General features: G+C 25.4%; 1 protein-coding gene across 1 annotated transcript; it reads right to left on the bottom strand.

Annotated features, from left to right (window-relative positions):
- Window positions 1–3,496: 3,496 nt before the first annotated feature.
- LOC112685112 (cardio acceleratory peptide 2b) lies at window positions 3,497–18,916 on the bottom strand. The gene is made up of 5 exons (XM_025556891.1): window positions 18,833–18,916; window positions 12,117–12,285; window positions 5,163–5,291; window positions 4,887–5,051; window positions 3,497–3,727 (listed from the first exon to the last, which is right to left on the bottom strand). The coding sequence occupies exons 2-5, from the start codon at window positions 12,190–12,192 to the stop codon at window positions 3,651–3,653; spliced, it is 447 nt and encodes a 148-aa protein (XP_025412676.1). The 5' UTR covers window positions 12,193–12,285; window positions 18,833–18,916; the 3' UTR covers window positions 3,497–3,650.
- Between the last annotated feature and the right edge of the window lie 2,677 nt (window positions 18,917–21,593).

The raw sequence follows: 21,593 nt of genomic DNA, 5'->3' as shown, positions 1-21,593 counted from the left end.
AATCGCCGCTTATAGTGATTTCCAGTTATAATGATCACAGTTTTCTCAAACGAATGTGATCACTATAAGCGGCGACCACTGCAGTGTTTATTATATAAAATCCATTTTTATACACTCGCAACTCACGTATAATATTCTAGTTGAAAATGTGTAGTTAGAGTAAAATTACACTACGCATACACAGAGAGAAATGTATGGAAGAGTGGTCATGAAGTGCAATTAAGATAAAATGGATCGATATTCGATAATATCAATAAGAGTGTAACGTAAAAATTAAAAATAGTTAAAACTGGTAAATAATATGTAGAATTAGGCGACCGGGCTCCGTATCTCGATTATTATCAATAATCGAGTAACTAGATTATTTTCACTCAATTATGCCCATTACTATGTATCATACAATAGTTTTAACATTATAATTGCTTATATTGCTTGTATTCCAGAATACAATTTGGCAACGTTGCTCGGGTTTAACACATTTTTGTTAAAAATATGGGTTATAAAAAAGAGGATCAGTACATTAGCCCGACATTACATTTGCCCGACAACCTCAAATTATATTATAAATAAATATGTGTCAAAAATTATTAAAAATGTCAATAAAATATTATATTATAGCTATTATGTTATTTACAAATTAATGTTAAATTTTAAAATTATCCAATTAATAATTGTGTCAAAAATTAATAATAACACGAAGATTTATACTACTTACAATTTAATGTTATGAGCTTTTCTTAGGAATCTTTCGCGAATAGTGGTAAAATACGATTGGGAACGGAACGACTGAAAACGTTATTTTTGGTAACACGATTGAGAACTTAATAATATAATATACCAGGTGCGTACACAAGGGGGGAGGGGTTACGGGTTCAAACCCCTCTCAAAATTCAGAAAAATTATTAAATATGTTTTTATATAGTAAATTTAGTATATGGATTACATGTTTATAAAAATGCACAACCTAAAACTCCTCCCAAAATATTTTTTTGTAAGCGCACCTGTAATATACTATACTATACTTAATATTTAGTACCTCTTCACATAGAACGATAATATCTATGATAAAATATTCGTCTTATTTAGTATTTTTTTTTAATTCATTGTATATTAATAAATAATAATAATACATGTAATAAAATATTGTATATTAGTATTATGTACAGTAAAAATATGTAAAATATATTGTCGAACCTCAGGCAAACGTGGTGTCGGGCAAACATAGTTTTCACCGAATTCGGCGTGTCACCCAGGTCATACTTGTCAAAATATTTAAATATAATACATTTTTTTTTTTTTTTATACTTGTTTTACACATTAAAATCTATTTATTATTTTATTATATTTCCGGTGTTTTACACATTTATTTAAATACGAGTACATATAATATTTATTATTATAATTTGATTTTATTATATTTCCAAAGTTTTATACATTTATTTAAATTAAATTATGTTTTATAATTTTTTGAGAAGGGTCTTGCTGATTTCACGCAATCGACAGTATTATGTACTTTGAGTTGCCGATTTCAAGTAATCGACGACAATGTTGCTGATTTCATGAAATCCGCAATTTCATAAATTCGGCGTAACATGTATACTAAAAATTGTATGCGAAAGCCATACTAAAAATTTGACCATTGATTATCGTTTGGCAATTTTCAAATTTTCGTTTGATTTTCAAAATCATTAACAATTAATTCTACATTGGTAACTTTTTTTATTACACATACTCGTGTATTGTATATTTTTTATATCTGTGCACAGTGGCGTAGCCAGGATTTTTAAATGGGGGGGGGGGCTAACTACTTTTTTGGATAAGTAAGGTAAGAGAGGATATGAGAATTAAGCCTTAACCCCCCTCACCATCTACCACCAAGTTTCTAAACGTAATTCAAGCATTTTATTATAGTTTTAAAATATTTATTAATATATAATTTATAATAATAATAATAATAATAATAATTTTGGTTTTAGTGTTGAGTTACTTGCTCCACTCTGATAGCTGCATCCTCTTAGGCGAATTTCTGGCAAATTCAGTTATTATTTCACTTTCATCGAATTGCTCTTTTTTATTTATATTAGTCATAGCTAACCCATTCAGTCTGTTTTCCGACATGGTGCTTCTTAAAAAAATTTTTAAGCGATTGAGTGCTGAAAACGTTCTTTCCGGAGTGAAAGAGGTAACTGGTAATGTGGCGAATAATTGTAAAAGTATTTTAATGTTAGGTCGAAGATTGGTGTGATGATAGAGTGAATCAAGAGCAGAATTCGGTTTTGGAATAGTATTTTGACTCCATTGTTACCTCCATATGAACAGGTTAGTTCTGATTGTAGTTGAGGTATCATCATGGAGATCTTGGACATATATTTTAGCAGTTTTTATAATATTTTTATCGCCATACATATTTAAATTGGCCGGAATAAGTCTTTCAAGTGGCATAACATCAATAAGCCTTTGATTAAAACGAGCATCCATTGATTCTATTAAATAGTCAAGATACATTATATATATAAACACGGCTCATGGGGGGGGGGCTATAGCCCCCTTAGTCCCCCCCCTTGGCTACGCCACTGTCTGTGCATCAATTTCTTTAGAGGTGAGTCTACCTTAGAAAAAAGAAATGTCACTGCAGTTAACTATATTTATTTTTAAAATCATCATACATTTATAACTAATCGGATTAATAATAGTAATAATATATGCTTTATTATTTTGACTATTTTGAATATTATACACGGAAAGAATAATAAGGGTTTTATTTACTTTTCATATTAATTGTTTCATAATAATAATAATTAGCATTGAAGGAAGGCTATAATGCAGAGACTGTATTATAGTCGTTTGCATAGAGTGCTATTAATACCCGAGCACTCCCGAAATGTTGTAAAAAGGCCCTACAATTTGGATCTCAGAGTAAGGGGCCTGCATTTTAACTGATTTTTTTCTAAAACTAAATGTCATTTATTTCGTAGTACTTATATGTAAAAAATAAAATTAAAATTTCTGAATTTTAATGCAAAAACTTATTATGTTCATATAGTAGCTGTAATCGACTTCAAAATTACAAATAATAAGTAATTTAATTTGTTTGAGAAAAATGTACGAGATTCAAGGAAAACATATTCATTGGAACTAATATACCATAATATTAAATAAAATAACTATGTATATTTAAATATTTATACATTATAATTTATCAAATATATCTACACGTTTTGTTAAGATAGGACCAAAAAGTATTTTAGAAACTGAAATACATGTCTGCGCACGTCTATGGTCCGTATATATAAACAACCAAATAAGATTGTGTTAAAAAAAAGAAAACTCTTGTCTTGCTGAAGCATTTACCATGGAAAAATTACTACGTACAACACTGGAGAATAGGAATTTATATTTGTCTTTCTTAAAAATAATAATAAATTATAATACATACATTGAAATAACAATAGTTATTTATTAATTATTATGATCATTAAATTATTTCTAAACAATTATTTATTTATTGTATCTATAACATCGAGACTACCGAATTCTGTTCAAAATAAGATTCCGTATCAAATATGTTTAACAGTTTTCTAAATTATTAAAATCGCACTAATAAATATTAAGAAATTATTTTAAGAAAATGAAAAGTTCACAACAAAATGTTACATTAAATTGTCTTCTTCCTCGCTAAAGTTTTTGTTTTTCATTTCAATCAACGTTTTTATGATCGTTGGCGTATCTGAAACAAATATTAAAAAGCGATAATGTTGTCCCAAATAAATTGAAAAGCATATTTTATTCTTTATATAATTGCCATAGTAATTTACTCTTAAATTTTGAGTTTCTACAGTCTCTATGTTTTTTTTTTATTTTTAAATAATATTTTGAACAATCTAATTTATTATTTGAAGACATTGGAACTCACAATGTAATTATTATTTTATGAAATATTTGTAAAATTGATTTACTCAATTTTAAAGTAGGATTATTTTAATACATTTCATTTAGGATTTATGTTGATAAAAATTATGACATTTAACCTTCTGACTTTAAATTATTATGTTCAATATTAAATAAATAAATATCTATAATAATCTATATTGTCTATATTGATGATCTAATTCAATATAAAAAATCAATTTAAACACTATCATAAACTAAGCTCTACGCAAAATATTGGTTGGTTCACTATATAAATATTAGAATAATTGAACATAATTTACTATGATCAAGACGGAGCATCGGAGTTGGGTCCTGAGTACTAGGGGTTAATCGCAGGTAGTGTACTAGTTGGGTCCCGGATTTTTATAGGTACTACACTAGTTGGGTCCCGGATTGTTTTAGATATTACACTAGTTCCTGAATATTTTTTGTTAAGTACTATATTATACTAACATTTTCCTTCCCATTTTAACAGATTTAGGACTATCTATGATCTATTTAGACCACAGGTATGGTTAAAAATGTTTTTTATAGATTTTTTTTTTTTAGTTTCTTTTCTATTAAAATATAAATTATTAGAATTAAGTTTGTAAAAATATTAAAAATGTTAAAATCATTATATAATATAAACAGAAATTAATGGAAAAGAAACTAAAAAACAAAAAAAAAAAATCTATAAAAAACATTTTAACTATACCTGTGGCCTAAATAGATCATATATAGTCCTAAGTCTGTTAAAATGGGAAGGAAAATGTTAGTATAATATAGTACTTAACAAAAAATATTCAGGAATTAGTGTAGTACCTATAAAAATCAGTGACCCAACTAGTGTAGTAATTTTGAATTCGAAACCCAATTCAGATGCAGCCGATCAAGAGTTGTACTACTTTTACTATTATAAATAATTTTAAAGTTTGGAGATTTTTTATGTAAAATCTCCTAATTAAATATTTTACCTGAATCCATGTAAGACACATCATAGTTTTCTGGTAACATAACGGATCTTCCTAACCTTGGACCAAACCAAAGTGCGGTGTTTCTTGAATCACTTCTTCTACCAATTCTAGGAAATGCAATAAGTCCCTCTCTTTTATGGCCTCTCAGTTCTTTTTGTGTTTCATCTAAAAGTTTGACTATTTATAATTTTACCACTTTAACATACACGGTGTTTGAATACACATCACATATATTTATTTAAATTTTATCATTAAAATTATATATAAAATGCATACATAAATTGCTCATTTGTAAACCAGAATTGATTCCCGATCTGCCGACTCTAGGAAACGGTATCAATCCTGCAACTGATTCCCTTCTGTTTCTATTATTATCACGTTTTAGCTCATCGCTGTATTCTGAGTCTATAGAAAAATAATAATAAATTATTTAAGCTTGAATATCCTTCATATTATCATGTAATATCTTTGATTATTACAAGACATTTACAATGCTCACATGTTACTGTAAATCGATTTTAATATATTGCTATGTTGAAAATTTAAAATTTAAAGAAACTTTTTAGTATAATATATAAGCCATCTAACTGTACATAATGAAGAAATATGAATTTCACCCATAAAAATATATTTAACTTATATACGATATAATCATATAGTTAAAGTGTTGTTTATAATTAAGTTATTTAAACGTGATTATTTCCCTGAATAATATTAAAATCATAATTTATTATTATGCATATTGCACCAGTAGATTATTACAAACTAATTGTTAATTTTATAATTCTAAACAAATATAATGTACACAAGCTAGGGTTTCAATTAAAGCAAAGGGTTAAAATATGTGTACACTCGTGAAGATTCATTCATAACGTAAATTTAATCATTTTTTAACCTTTTATACTTGTAGTACGATAATGAATTTAATATTTGGTTGTCTTACTTTACAACGCTATAATTTAATGAATGTTTATTTTTTTTCTACACAGACCTAGAGCACACGCAATGTAATGTTAAGCTCGTATAATATAATTATGACTTTCACATGCAAAAAAATCTGCAATGCATACATAAAATAGATACTAGCCACTAATAAATATATTTATTATAGAGCGTGTTAAAAGAAACTCAGCACAATCATGTATTTGATATATTAATTAATCAAATTATGGTATGTATACATATACGTTTACATACGTACAAAATTAGTTTTACGAACACATTTTCGTCATAAATACGAATTTAATACTTACATCTGTTAACATATTTCATTAATTCATATATAATTGGAAGTTTATTTTGTTACTTTAGGTGTATTCATTATAGTTTCATTATTTTATACCTATAACCATTGATTATAGAATAATCATATTCTTTAATCAATAGTAAGTACTATATCATCGTATCTACAAAGTATTAACTTTTTAAAAAAAGGAAAACAATTCTGAATAGTTGAATTATTTTAAAATATTAATTATTTATTTATTTAAAATGTTATAAAATATTATAAAATGATTAATACTTTGATCATTTTCATAAAATGCATTACATTGATAAACAAATCATGCCTTACTTTTGAGTATAGGTGCTGCAGTATAGTAAAATAGTTTAGTTTTTAATTTCATAACAATATAACCTTATGATTATAACTTAAAATATATGAATTCATAATAGTGTGTTGGTCATAATATGTGAACTAATATTTAAGTTAAAACCTAACTGCGATATATTTTCGTGCTGATTAAAATTTATTATTATAATACTAACATTTAAAATTTTCTAATAATTTTTTTAATTAATTCGTTATCGCATTTCTCACGATAAAAAAGAGAAATAACTACAAAATATTAGTAAATAACTTATTATTTTTGTTATCAATATTCAATAAGTACTCGTTAAGAGACTAAAAAGACTTATTAATACAAATTAAATCTAAATCTCAATGGTAAGTTGTACCGTTCTTAAGGATTTAATAATAATATTTTATGTATACAAATGTATTATAGTTAAATTAACTAATAAACTATTCCACAGTCTTTATAAATATGATTTAAATAAATTATGATGTCAATTAAATATTCCAAAAATACAATAAAAACTGTAATAATAATATTTTATATTTATTTTTAATGTACAATGTTTAGCTTGTATTTTGTTTAATAATAATGAAAAATATAGTTGGAATTTAGTTACTTCAATCCTAAAATTTGAATTAAAGTGTTTATCCGTAACTCGCAATCTATGAACTAAATTTGTTTTTTCCATTTGTGAAAATATTCGATAGCATATTTACGTCCATCCAAATATTATCATTATAATGTCTCAATTCAAGGTGAAAAATTCGTGTGAAAGTTTTGAATACAATTTTAAAATATGTTTTCTTTTTAATTTTTTAAGATTCAACACAGTAAAATTAAGTTATTTTCAACTCAATATGCTCAAATTAAAAAGAAGTTTAGCCATAAATGTCATCAATAATCAATTGATTTTCAAATAAATGCAACGATTTTTCGTGTAATTTAACAACCGATAATCAAGATGAAATATCGGTTTGCAATTTGTTTAACATATCTACAACTCACTTTTTTGTACTTGATTTATTTATCCCTAAATATTTGGCAGTTTTCAAAATTACTGAAATCAATAAATAATTTTAATTTTGGATCAAATCCTTTAGTATAATTAAACATGTAAATTATTAATTTTTATCAATATGTTGTTATGTCAGTAAGAAATGTTAAATTCCACAACCCATAATCTTTAAGTTCTAAAATATGTTTTCACTTGTTGATTATGAACATTTAAATTTCTTCTCGTAGATCAAAAAATCGTTTCAAAACCTTTTCTTCTACATAACCATCAAACATGATACGCCAAATATGTACGCCATATCACTGTACTTGGCTTCTATTTTGAGAAGAAAACTTTTAAACAGTCTATGAGTAAGACCATGAGAACTACGAAAATTAACAGCTTTTATTACAAGACCTATACAATTTTCGAGTCATAACTTTTTCACAGAAAACCTGCTGATGAATAATAACTTTTATACTTATTTGGTCATCCGTTTTAAAATAATTATTAACCTAAGTGGACCGTCAAGGAAAAAAGTTTGGGCATCACTGGTCTATATACAACACAATTTATAAATTAATAATAATAATAATAGTAATTCAAATGGTGAAAACAAAACGTATTAATGTTTTATGTAAGATAATATGAAGCATAAAACTATTTAAACAAATATTAATAATAAATAAATAAATGTTTAACCATATTTTTTTCATATTCAGTTGCGATTTTATTGACTTTTTATATACTTGACGATGAATTTTTAATTCGAAATTGATCGTACTTTACAAATATAATAATATTCCAAGCTATATTTTTATTTATGAGCATTAACCAATTACTATTTTTTATTATTTAATTAATTATTAATATTGTAATATCAATAATTTTATTAAATCATAATAATTATATATATAACACATAGGAGAATGAAATTTTTGACGGGTACGATAATATGTAATAAATGAGCGTTTGTTCAGTGCTTAAATCCTAAACACGTCGCCATAAATCCAATGGATTGGATAAATGTATATGTATACAATAATTTAAATTATAATACCTGAAGGGTGATCTTTCAAAATAATAAACTACTCTATGTACATCGTATATGTATAGAAAATATCACCCCAAATAATACAAAAAATACAGATATTTTATAGTTTTTAAACCAAATCTATTTGTTTTTATTATTAATAAAATTAATTACCAATTTCAACTATCGTAGTTTTTATTTTATGATGATTATTATTCATATTGTCAATATCGTCGATGATACTCAATAATAAAATACTATACATCTACTTACATCAAGCTTATTGAAACACTAAATTGAATATAAGTTACTTCCTCAAATTTATTTATTGTATTATTTATATTATTATCAGAAAAAATCGTCTATAACCCTAAACTTATTTACGTATAAAGATATAACACTACAAATCCAAAAATTCGGGATTCGTAGTTAATATAATGTCAATGATTTTCAAAAATCTTAACTTTTCTTAGGTAAACTATTAACTGTGGTGAATATTATAATTTTTGAACTAAATTTCAAACAATTTAATTATGGTTCTAATAATATTGATGAATCAAAATTGTAGTTCTAGTAAATATTTTTTTTTTCTTTGCTTTAAACTTTGCAAGTACTATACCAATAGATTAGAATAACATAGCATATGGCCAAATATTTGGATACATTTTAATAATTAATATCTAAATGGTAAAAGTTCTTACTAAATGATTTTTCATATAAAAAAATAAAAATATATTAAATTTAGTTAATATATTAGGTATTTAATAAAACTAGTAATACATTTTAATAAAATAAGGTTAAATGATTACAAGTTGGCTAAGGCGACAGTGTTTACGTTATTATTATGTTATTTAAATGTTATTTTTTTATTTTTTTTTTTAAAAAAATTACGAATTAAAATCCTTGTGACAAAATGATTTATATAATGTAATATAATATAATATGCATATATATATATATATATATATATTATAACTATATTAATCATTTTTTATAAATACCTCAAATAAAATTAATTTTTGATACAATATTTTTGTATTATTTTCCCATACAAATTTGCATATATTTACCTACACATAACTTATTAATGTGTAAAATAATAATGAAAATTATTTAATCTAACAACGAAAAATTAATATTACTTATACATAGATATAAAAGGTATATTTTAATGATTGTTTATCCGAATAATAGATTCATATAATATTGCAACAATAGGGTGAACATATATACATTATATAGGCACTAATATTTGTTTAAACAAAGTTTTATTACAGAGTAGTTAGTGACTTCCTGTTCTATGGTTAGTTTTTTATTTTTATAAAATAAAATAATTATTTTATCATTTGACGTTTTTGTAATCGATATAATTATTTAATCTATTGAAAATTAAAATCAAATGTTAAAAAAACAATTATAATTTAAGTCAGTATATATCATTGACAAGGTGTAATTTATCCGTGTAAATATTTTAAATACTTTGCGTTAAATATTTATATGTAATATATAAATGATATTTACTATTATAAATTTTTTTTCTAAACTATGAAAATAAAATTAAAGTTATGTATAAAGTAAATTATATTTTGTTTTTATTTCAAACATTTGAGTTTTTAAAATAATATTCATTCATATAGTTTTGGGGTATTTAAAATTAGATTTTCACTGAAATAAAGTATACATTGTACTTAAAAAGTAATTGCATTACCCGAAAATGACATATTTTTACACAAAGAAGATATTTCTAGTTCAAGTAACCTGAATTTACTTATGCTGTACATCGCTTATTTTTAAACATCAAAATAAAAACATTAGATACTTACGTTTATATAATGGTAAATATTATTTACTTAAAAAAAAAAAATAACAAAAGTATTTAAAATCAATTAAGTTAAATTTTTATACTTTTATTTTAAATTTCCTGCCTTTTATACATTTTTTTATAGAATTTAGCAGTCAACGGAGAATTTAAATTTAAAAAAGTAAAGAACTTAAGATAAAAACGCATGCTTTTAAATAAATATCTTATTTATCTTATCTTATTAAATAGATATATCAAAATTTGTTCTTACACATTTTTTAAATAAAAAAAATATACAGAAGTGTTAATTTTGAACTATTCTTATTCAAATAAAATATTATTAACTATTCTTATGTGTTTAATTTTAAATATAATCCATAATCAGATTCTATATGTATATATATATACTAAGTATATCCACTTCAATTAATCGTGAATAAAATGCTTTTAGTTAGTATGTTGACAATTATGTACAATTATAATGACCACAAATTTTATTGATGTTAAAAACTTGAATTTCATATTGAAGAAAATACTTCATTAGATTAAAAATTTACGTTTTAATATGTATTATTTGAGACAAAAAAGTTTTGCTTTTATAAATAAGTTTAATTGAAGAGAAATACTAAATAACAACAAATTATAATTTCATAACAAATAAATAAAATATTATTTTACCAATTCATGATTATAAACCAAGCGTAAATAATAATGTAGTTTCACTGTAAAATTTTGTTAAAATCGAATATATTGATGTGAGATTATAATTTATAGTGTTAAAAAATTTAGACCCATTATATAATTACAATTTTTAGGTTTAATGTTAACACGAAATATCATGAATAAAAATAGGTCAAAAAAAAATTGAAAAATATTTTTCCCTTAATAATGAAGAATTTTAAAACAAAAAAAATATAAATTCAAATAAATATACAAATTAATATGTACAAAAAATTATAATTTTTGAATACAGCTAATTTAATATTATTTGTATTGAAGAAAATGTATTTCCATTAAATTGTATTATTTATTCTGATTCAAAGGTGTAAATACACCGACGATCATCATACATTGAGTTATTGGACCATTAATTATAAATCTATTGAACATAATTGAATCTCTGGAAAGAATATATAAATTTACTTATAGTCATAGATTAATTATATTGACTACAAAATCGTCCAGCTAAATTAATAAATTTTAAACTAGTTATGCCATGTCAAACATCAATTTCAAAATTATCGAATGTAACAAATTAAAATCCATTTAGATTAGTTAAATTCATACCAAATTTATACTGATGTGACCACGAATAAAATAATAGAAAATTCAATTTAGTTTGTACATATAATGTGGAAAAATAGAATTAAAAATATTCAGAAAATTATTATCTAACTTATATTCATTTTAAAATTACTTATTAATTATTTGCTATTTGCTCATTAATATGGTAGAAATATTTTGTCAAAAAATATATCTTGTCCTTAATAAATAATGATATGTACATATTTATATTATATTTTAATAAAAATTAAATGATTCTTTTAGGAAAGAATAATTTAAAACAGTAAATATTTGTAAAATACTAGGATTTACTTATTTCACCTACATGAAATCTAAATGATAATCACTTTGTTTAGATTTAAAAAAAGTTTACTTCAACTAATCGGTAAACTAATTATGGTAAGTTGAAGTTAAAGAAAAATTTTAGTATCCAAAATTTCATAAAATAAATGTTTAGTATAATTTTATGAAATACTTATTAAAATCAACGTTTTTATATTTTCTTTTTTTAATTGTAAACTTATAAGTTATAACTACTTACCATGACGTATAGCATGTGTGAAGAAAAACGTTATTGTCAACAGCAGTGCTGTTATTTGTGTTTGTAAATTTTTCATTGCCTGGTAAATGCGATTTTATTGGAAAAATTAACGGACGATTATATCTGTTTTATGAGTATTGTCGCATGAACTGCTACGTTCTTCCCGTCTCTAAAAAAATAGAAGGTGAATGCGAGCGCTGTATCAACCCGTATGGGCTTTTATAAGGGATTTAATGGGCGGAGTTTGCCAACTTGACGTAATAAATCAATTTGCCAATCCTAAGTTAGAGACTTAAGTTATGTTGTTTATTTGTAATTATTAAAAAAAAAATTATAATACTATATGTATAATATACGGAGTGGTTTTCAACGAATTCCACAATATTTTTTAAATAATAATTCAATTTGTTATTCTCTTTGAAATAATTTAAGTATTCATATTATATAATAATAATTAATAATTAAAAAAAAATCCCACCCTGTAACACGTTTTCTTTCGCATTTATAGTTCATTTATTTATAGTATTGATGAGTCTTAGTTGTCAAAAAAATCAAAATAGGGGCCCAATCAGCGACGGATCCACAGTCAGAGAACTGTGAGTCAGGCTATTTCAAGAGGCCACTTTTTAGAGTTGAAAGTGGGTTATAAATGTATTCCTTGAAACAAAATAAACAATATGATTATATAATATTTGTTTTTTAAGTTTATTCATAATTATAATTGTATAGATTGTCATTTATTTTATGGAATCCCTTATAGAGTCTGGCATAGAGATATTTTATTTTACTATACAGTTAAACTATTGGTATCATTTGGGGGGGAGGAGTCAAAACTGGGGCATTTGTCAATTTACTTTTAATTTCAACTTATAGTCGGTACACTTAAAACATATAAGTCTTCAAGAGGCCAATTTGGTCAACAAATATTAATTATAGGTCAGCTGACCTCCTGAACCTCTCCTAAATTCACTCCCGGACTTAAAGCAACCACGCTAACATGAAAAATCATAGAATTATTTTCCTGAATTAAATTAAAATTATGTTATTCTTATCTTAATCTTGAAGTATTTTTTACGTAATTTAATAGAATTAGGTATAACCACTATAGCTTAAATATTTTTGTTCTCTTGATCAAAATCGAATAAATATAAATACTTTGAAAAATTGAGATAAGTATTGTTAACGTTCATATATACGAACACAATGATAACTCTATAATATTAACTTCGAAAAATATAAAAACAAAAATAAATTAATATTTGTTGTCGAGTTTGAGCGTAGCAATAAAAATTTTTTTAGTAAGTTTTTATTGAATCTTACTCCAATATTATGTTGTTTAAGGGCCCATTACAAATTTTTTGCCGGAGGCCTAATCACGAGCCAGACTGATACCGCATACAGTGCTTGACTTGTGGAGGGAAGCAGGGGGCCAGAGTACCTCAAATAATTTTTAGAAATTTAAGCATTCCCCTACTTACCTTTACGTTAAAATTTAATACTTAAAAAGTTTTGGGAACGCTTTCTTTTTAAAAAAGTAAATGAGTAATGAGTCCTTTTTTTAAATTTTTCCAAGTCAAGCACTGTTGACATATATTATGTTTTTTTTCGTTATGTTTCATGAAATTTGGGGGGGCATCGTTCTCATGTTTCCCCCTTATATCCGCACCTGTTACTTTAAAAAATGAATGATTTTACAACTAAAAATTATTTGAACGATTCATCATGTTTACTGATTTATACCAAAAAAGTCGTCTCAATACATAAACTTATTTATTTGTGTTTCTATAAATAATTTTTATATTTAATACTACCAAACTAAAAAAAAATCTTTGAAATTAAGTATGTTGTTTTTTCCCTTGATTCTTGCATAGATTAAATGCACGATGTTTTGTTATATAAACTCTAAAGCTGTATTGAATGAAAATTTTGAACAAATTAAGTAGTTTGAAATATTTTTATAATAAATCGATCTGCCCCTACAATATCATAGTATGTATTTTTAAATAACAAATACTTTATAAAATATTAAAAAAAAAAGTATAAATTCTAACTTTAAATAAAAATCATATAGAAAATGTATTGATCCATTGTTAATATGCTTTTCGTATAAAACATAAAATGAGCTGTGTTTTAGTACATTTCGAACATGTTTTAAATGTAATATCATCACGAGTCTATATATTTGTTTTTTTTTTTTTACATATTATATTTATATTCGCAGCAGATCAACCAATCACACCAAATACATCAGTAGCAGATTATGCCGATGATAAAGTAATTATATCTATGAATGACAACCCATGCATAGCCTCCGCAAACCTTCAAACTCACCTAGACCTTATGGAGAATTGGTATACCAAATGGAGATTTAAATTAAACCATAGCAAGTCTATACACACCACCTTTACGCTTAGACCAGCTCTTACCCCTGAGGTAACTCTGTACGGTGCTCCAATTCCATCCTCTCCTTCAGTTAAATACCTTGGTCTTACATTAGATAAAAGATTAACTTGGGCCCACCATATTAGAGCAAAAAGACTTTCACTGAACAACCGCTTTCGTATCCTCAAACCTCTAGTCACTAATAAACACACCTCCCTTCATGTCAAACTCCTTATCTACAAAACACTACTGAAACCAATATGGACGTACGGGATACAGCTATGGGGAAGTGCAAAAAAGACAAATTTAAATAAAATTCAATGTTTTCAAAACATTGCGCTAAGAAAATTAATAAATGCTCCCCCATACATATCTAACCATACTCTCCATACAGACCTAAAATTAAAAACTATCCACGAGGAAGCTAAACACTTTTACAAAAGATTCCACAACCGTCTTTCCTCCCACTCAAATCCTTTAATTAAAAACCTTTCCTCCCTCTCAATCCCCGGCAGTCCTCCTAGACGATTAAAACGTGAATGGTGTAGAGACCTGTTACAAATTGTAATATAGAAAAAAAAAAAAAAAAAAAATACTAACTTATTAAATATATTTAATTCATTTACATTTTTCATCTAAACTATCAACATTTAAGTGTCATCATTGGGTGGCTTCTTTATTCACTTTTTATATTTTGTATACTCATGTTATCTGTACCCCTTATCATATATGCTTATTGTGTCGTTTGATATAGATTGTATATTACGTATTAAAATAAAAAAAAAAAAAAAACATATTATATTAAAAGAGAAAATAGCCTCCTCCCCCACGTTTGGAATTAAAAAAAAAAAAAATTAATTCCAATATTTTCGCTTTATTAACTAGCTCAAACTTTAAAATTAAAACATCTATAAGTTTTATAACTAAGCTGCTGAAATATGAAAATCATGTGTATAACAATTTTATGTATAACTTAACTAGTTAACTGTCCATACAGTTGTCGTTAATCACACAATAATAATTATAGTATATTCAAATTACATCGATGGATTGAAAAAATATTCGTAACAATTGGTATATTATGTAACTATTATACTATAATAGTTATAATCAAGGCTCGTAAATTCATGCATTTGTATATCAATCTTGCAAAGTTGTATTTAATGCTAGATGACATAGAAATCCATTTTAAGGTACCATGGTTAAATATGTGAAATCTTATTTTGCATGTTTTTGCATACTTGGCATGTTTTTGTATATTTGGCATATTAATGCATATTTATATTTTATCGGGTATATTATACAACATTCTATTAGAATCTATCAGAAATCTTAATGGAAAATATACATAAAATTAAAAATGAAAATTGTATCATCTTTTCTTTTCTTATCTACTTGATACTTATACATTTAATGAATAAATTTATTTCAAAAGATTCAGATTTAAAATTAATTACTGACAAAGATGTACATGAGTATGCAGTTCATGAAGGCCCAAGAATAGTATTAAATAGTATTTAAAATCTATTTTTTTTTTTAATAGTGAAATAAAAAAATAAAATATAGCTATAAAAAAATGAATGGATAATTCATGTAATTTAAAAAATTATTTATGATTTTTTTAAGTAAGAATTTTTTATGTTCATAATTTTAAATATTTAGTGTATATAAAAGCATATTTTTGAACTTTTTAAGGCATATTTCAAAGCATATTTTGCCAATTTTAAGTGTATAAATGCATGAAAGCTTATTTAGGCATTTTTAGTGCATGAACTTACGAACCCTGGTTATAATACACTCATAATATTTAAATATTAATTAAGTACCACTTAATATATCGTTATTTTGATTCTGAGTGAAACAAAGAGGATGTAAGTTTCACCACGAAGTGCTTTTCTATTTTTTATTGTAAGTCTGTGTACAAAATTTCAACTTGAAGGGATACGCAATATCATCACAAACATGGATTTAAAAAATAGGAAATAATATCTGATTGGTAATCATGTGTGGTTATTTTACGAATATTCCAAAAATGTTCTTAATAATTATAAAAAACTAACGACAATGTATACAAAAAATAGCGAAATTTACAAAGTACTGGCTTTTTCATTGTTTAAAAAGAATAACTGTAGAAACTTGAAATTTTCACTAAATTGTAATATCATTATTAGTTCGTTCTATATATAGTACAATTTTCAAAAGATTTTGACTTTTTCAAGTTTTTTTTATATACTTGAAAATGTCATATTTCCTTAGCTTATTTTTGTAAATTATTGATAAGATGTTTATTGTTCAACAAAATGTCTTGAAAACATAATAAGTACATAATGACTCATATATATCTTTTATTAGTTAATAAAAAAAAATTGAACTTAATTTCAAAAAATATTTATGAACGTTTGGATACCTATATAATTTTGACTAAACGACAAAAATCACGAAAATCGACTACATTTTTGTTGTTAGAAATTCATATAACTTTCAATTTTTATACTTACTAAACTAAAAGATAGGAGATTTTTCATGGGATTTTCTTTGTAGTAAAAAAAGGAAAAAAAATATTATCCTAATAATATTTTTAAACATTAGAAAATTTAATTTTAGAGAAATCTGGTATTTAAATGAATTTTGATTATAGAACATTAGATATTTGGTTTTTTTTTTTTTTTATAAATATTAATCATAGCGACTTGAAATATTTAATAATTAATTATGTAAATAACATTTTAAAGACATTCCATGTTTCGAAATATTTCAAAAAATGTCGTGCGATTTATAGACACTTGAAATTTCGATTTTTCCCAAATTTTAATAGGTTGTGGTTCGATAACACGGATGGACATAACATTTTAATATAATAATATATATAATATATAATGTTTTACCTACTTCCTAGAAAATATCTTTTTTTTCTTGAAAAAGTTAAAACATTAAAAATTCAACCAGCGTTATTAAGAAATTCACTTCTACTATTATATAAACCATCTTTAAAAATATAACCTGATTTACTCGACCTCTCGACCTTTTTTTCTTGAAATTGTTTTTTCGAGAGCAATGATACATTTTTATCAAGTTTAACTGATCAAAATAGTAATATCATTCATGCGTCTCGATATCTCATCCTAGCTAAGAGTTTTACCAGTTTATTATTATGTTGATTGACTATGCAGGTATATAACACACGTTTGTCTTATAGGAACTGTATATTCATAACCTAATCAGAGACAAATTTGGTTAAATTTAAGTATAGTATTATTCAATGGAATCACACTCAGTGTACTTATAGAATGGGGCAAACAACTTGTATTTAAACATGCATGTGATTTTATTTGTACGTATACAGGAATATGCTCATCCATTCCATATGTCACCCCCTCATTTACTCTTATAACCTTCTTTATTACAATAAAAATGTATTATTATTATTATTAATTTTATTGTCCATCGGAGCTGTTATAGTGAATACAATTCTTAAAACATTTACCTAAAAACCTACGGGAGATAATTGTATCTACGTCTTGTCGTATAATACATATATATACATACATAAATAAGTATCAGTGTGTTTTTAGGAAAAAACTTTATTCAACGCGCTTATATCTTACAACAAAATAAGAAAAAACAATAATTAAAGGCTAAATACAGTATCACGCTTCAGGGCTACCAGGAAATTGGCCATTCATTGTCCCTAGTCAAATGGTTAAAGGGGTTTTTTTTTAATTTAGTTACAAAAATAAAGAATAACAACGCTGTCATTTGTATGATGATTTTCGTAATAACACATTATTTTAATATAGATACAACTTTTTTTTTTTACTTTATTTATATTAGAACTTACATTGCATTATTTCGCTAAAACAAATTATTTAATTTACATATATAACTAGTTCCTTATATTTTAATTATGTTGAAGTTAACTTTGAATTTAAAGTTTAGCGTCTATTTCAAATTAATATTTTATTACCTATCAAAATACGCTTCTAACATATATGTATGAAAGTACAGAAGAAACTCTCTTAGTGAATTATTAACAATAGACTTTGCATACCGAAAATTCAAAATGTACACCAAATGTTTCACATTATCAATCAACAGCACATTATTGTAATCAATTGATCGTAAGTAGTAATTTATGGATAAATGTATAGTCGTAAGATATTCTTACGTTATTTTACCACTCTTCTAAATACTCTAACGGGTTTAAATAATCGATTAATTATTTTATAATAATATATAATATAATATGATAATATAATAATATATAATATATAATATTATATTATATTATATTATATAATATACAATATGATATAATTAAAAATATATATACTCACCACTTTAAGGCACTAGGTGGTAATTGGATTTTTTTTTATTTTATGATATTTGAAATTTAAATATTGATGAGGTTCTTCAGATTTTTATTCAACCTAATTTGAAAACTTTTACTAACACATTTTTTTTTTAGCAATGAAGATTTTAAAAACTTCTCTTGATGTAAGTAATAAATATTGTAACATTATGAATAAAACGTCAAATTTAAATTTTAAATCATATTTGGAAATTAATTCCGAATTTATTATAATAATATCAAACACTTGTGATAAGAATAGAGAGTTATTACTTGATATATTTTAAAAACATAATTTATGCAAATTATATTTGGTATTTATGACAACAATACCAAATAATTAAATCTTTTTTTATTTGTTTATTTAACAATTAATTATACAACTATACAATTAATCACAACAAGTAATAATGAATTAAAGATTTTTTACATTTTTTAATAAATCATTTATTTTAGAATTTTTGGAATATTGTTAAATTTAATATGGTTTTTGAGTTAGATAAAGAATCTGAAACTGAGCTTAGAATATTAATAGTTAATTTAAGTACTGCTAAGTCGTTATCGAGTATATTTTTTAGTGATATTTTTAGGAATATTTTGTCATTTATGACATGTTTGAACTTTGCCCAAGAGATAATTTGATAAGTTTTCTTTGTCGTTAATCGAGGAAGTAGCATTTAAAGAGAGTACCACACTGTATTATCCTCGCAAAGTTCGTTTATATTTATTATTGAGTGTTGTATGGTTGGAGAAATTTTAACTATGAAAAAGTCAAGTATGTCGGAGTTACGGTTTGGATGGGAAGCCCAATAGGTGGCCAATTGGTGTAAGAGTGAGATAGTACGTAGGTTAAAATTAGTTAAAATTTGTGTAGATTTGGTAGTGTTATTACCCCAAGATGGGTGTTTTAAATTGAAGTCACCTCCTATAACATAATTTTTATTGAAAGAAGAAAAATCAATTAAAATATTTTCGTTGATTGGATTTTCGGAAGGGAAATATGCAGAAACAATGGCAGTGGCGTATTTTCAATTTTTTCTGGGGGGGGGGGGCCACAGTTTATACATAACTAATATAAACTATATATTATATTGTAATAGTTACATCCTTATGCAGTTTTTGGAGGAAGTTGAACTAAATATATAATGTAATAATCGTATAGTCTTATGTAATATTATATACAGAGATGGAACTAGGAATTTTTACGCCCGGGTAAAATGTTAAAATTACGCCCTATCCATAGACTAATAAACAAATACTCAAATAAATTGTGTTCTTATAATCGATATACAATCGTACTCATTGAGTTTTAACCTACTATCAGTATTTAACGAAGTTAAAAATATCAAATTAGTCGTTAATAATTACGAAAATTACACCCTCTAAAATGTTACGCCCGGGGATAAATCCCCGACTTCCCCCCCCTAGATCCGGCCCTGATTATATATATATATATACCTATATATTGTATTTAACATTATATATTATAAAGTATTGTTATAAAATAAATTCTAGTTGTCTCAATTTTTTGGCCAACTCCTCTATCACTTCATCAATAGTAATTTCAACTTCCCTCTGAATGTTTAACATAGCCAATTCTGCAAATATGTAAGAATTTTAGTTTATTTTTTATTTTTTGGAGAGGTTCTGGGGAGGGGGTCCAGTACCCCTGGACCCCCCCCCCCCGTAAATACGCCACTGAATGGTAGTATTTATATTGTTAAAGTCAACTAGGATATTTGAACTTTGTATTGATTTATTAGCAGACGGAGACTGATACTGCGTTTAATATTATTACATAGAAATATTGCTGAGCCACCATGAACAGTGCGTCGGGGTGTTCAGTTCAGTTAGTGGAATAATTTGGAAATAGAGTTTTGTTGGGTGTAAGATGTGTTTCAATGATAAGTACAATGTCTATATTTCTGGAGTTAAGGCAAAGATGCAGATCGTGGTAATGGTTTTGTTGGCCATTGCGTTCCAGAGGAGGAATGATAGGAGTGAAAAGTGTGCGTGGGTTATTTTATTAGTAATGAGTCGATGACTTTAGTGAGTAGTGGGATAAGAGGGCTTATTAAAGATTGAAATTGGGCTAGGAAATTGGTTAATTGGGTTAAAATGGAGTCGGTGTTTGAATTGTTGCACGGTTCAGCGATAGTATTTGTTTTTATAGGTTTTTTTTTGTTGATAAGAATGTGTATTTAGAGATGATTAGGAATTAGACTAAGAGGTGCTCCATTGGGGTTAACAAAGTGGGAGAAAATTGTTGTCATGGATAGTGTTGATATTGATTGAAGCTGTGGTGGTGTCTTGAGTTTCAGATGACCCGTCGGGTTTTGTTAGTATTCGAACTTTTTGAATATTTTTAAATTTGGGACATCCTTTGTAAGATGCTGGGTGGGCCCCATTGCAAAGAGAGCATGTGCTGGGGAATTTACGTCTTTTGGGTATTTGTTAAGCCCTTCGGGGTTAGTTAGAGGTTTGATTTTTTTGCAAAATTCAAAGTTGTCGATTTTATTTTTTATATATATAGGTAGTATTTTGGTTGGGACGTTGGTGTTTTCTTGGGATTGCATTCAACTACAAATTACGTTGGCTTTTTCGTTTTCGACGAGGACCGAGTTAACTGACTTGGAAGAAAATTTGTTTTATTGAATTTTTGGTTTAGGTGAATTAGGTGATTTCATCGGTACCGTATGCCAATTATTTGGGCTGACATTGTTTTTAATTATTTTTATTGGAGAAAC

The sequence above is a fragment of the Sipha flava genome, unplaced genomic scaffold (assembly GCF_003268045.1).
Source record: "Sipha flava isolate LNK unplaced genomic scaffold, YSA_version1 266_pilon_pilon, whole genome shotgun sequence".
In the NCBI taxonomy this organism is placed as follows: Eukaryota; Metazoa; Arthropoda; class Insecta; order Hemiptera; family Aphididae; genus Sipha; species Sipha flava.
The sequence above is the reverse complement of the archived record's forward strand: the minus strand, read 5'-3'. Positions and strand labels throughout refer to the sequence as shown.

Coding starts and splice junctions, on each gene's coding strand:
- LOC112685112 (XM_025556891.1), bottom strand. CDS start 12,192: ATGAAAAATTTACAAACACAAATAACAGCACTGCTGTTGACAATAACG. Junction 5,292..12,116: donor CACACATGCTATACGTCATG/GTAAGTAGTTAT, acceptor ATTTTTCTATAG/ACTCAGAATACAGCGATGAG. Junction 5,052..5,162: donor TTTACAAATGAGCAATTTAT/GTATGCATTTTA, acceptor TCAAACTTTTAG/ATGAAACACAAAAAGAACTG.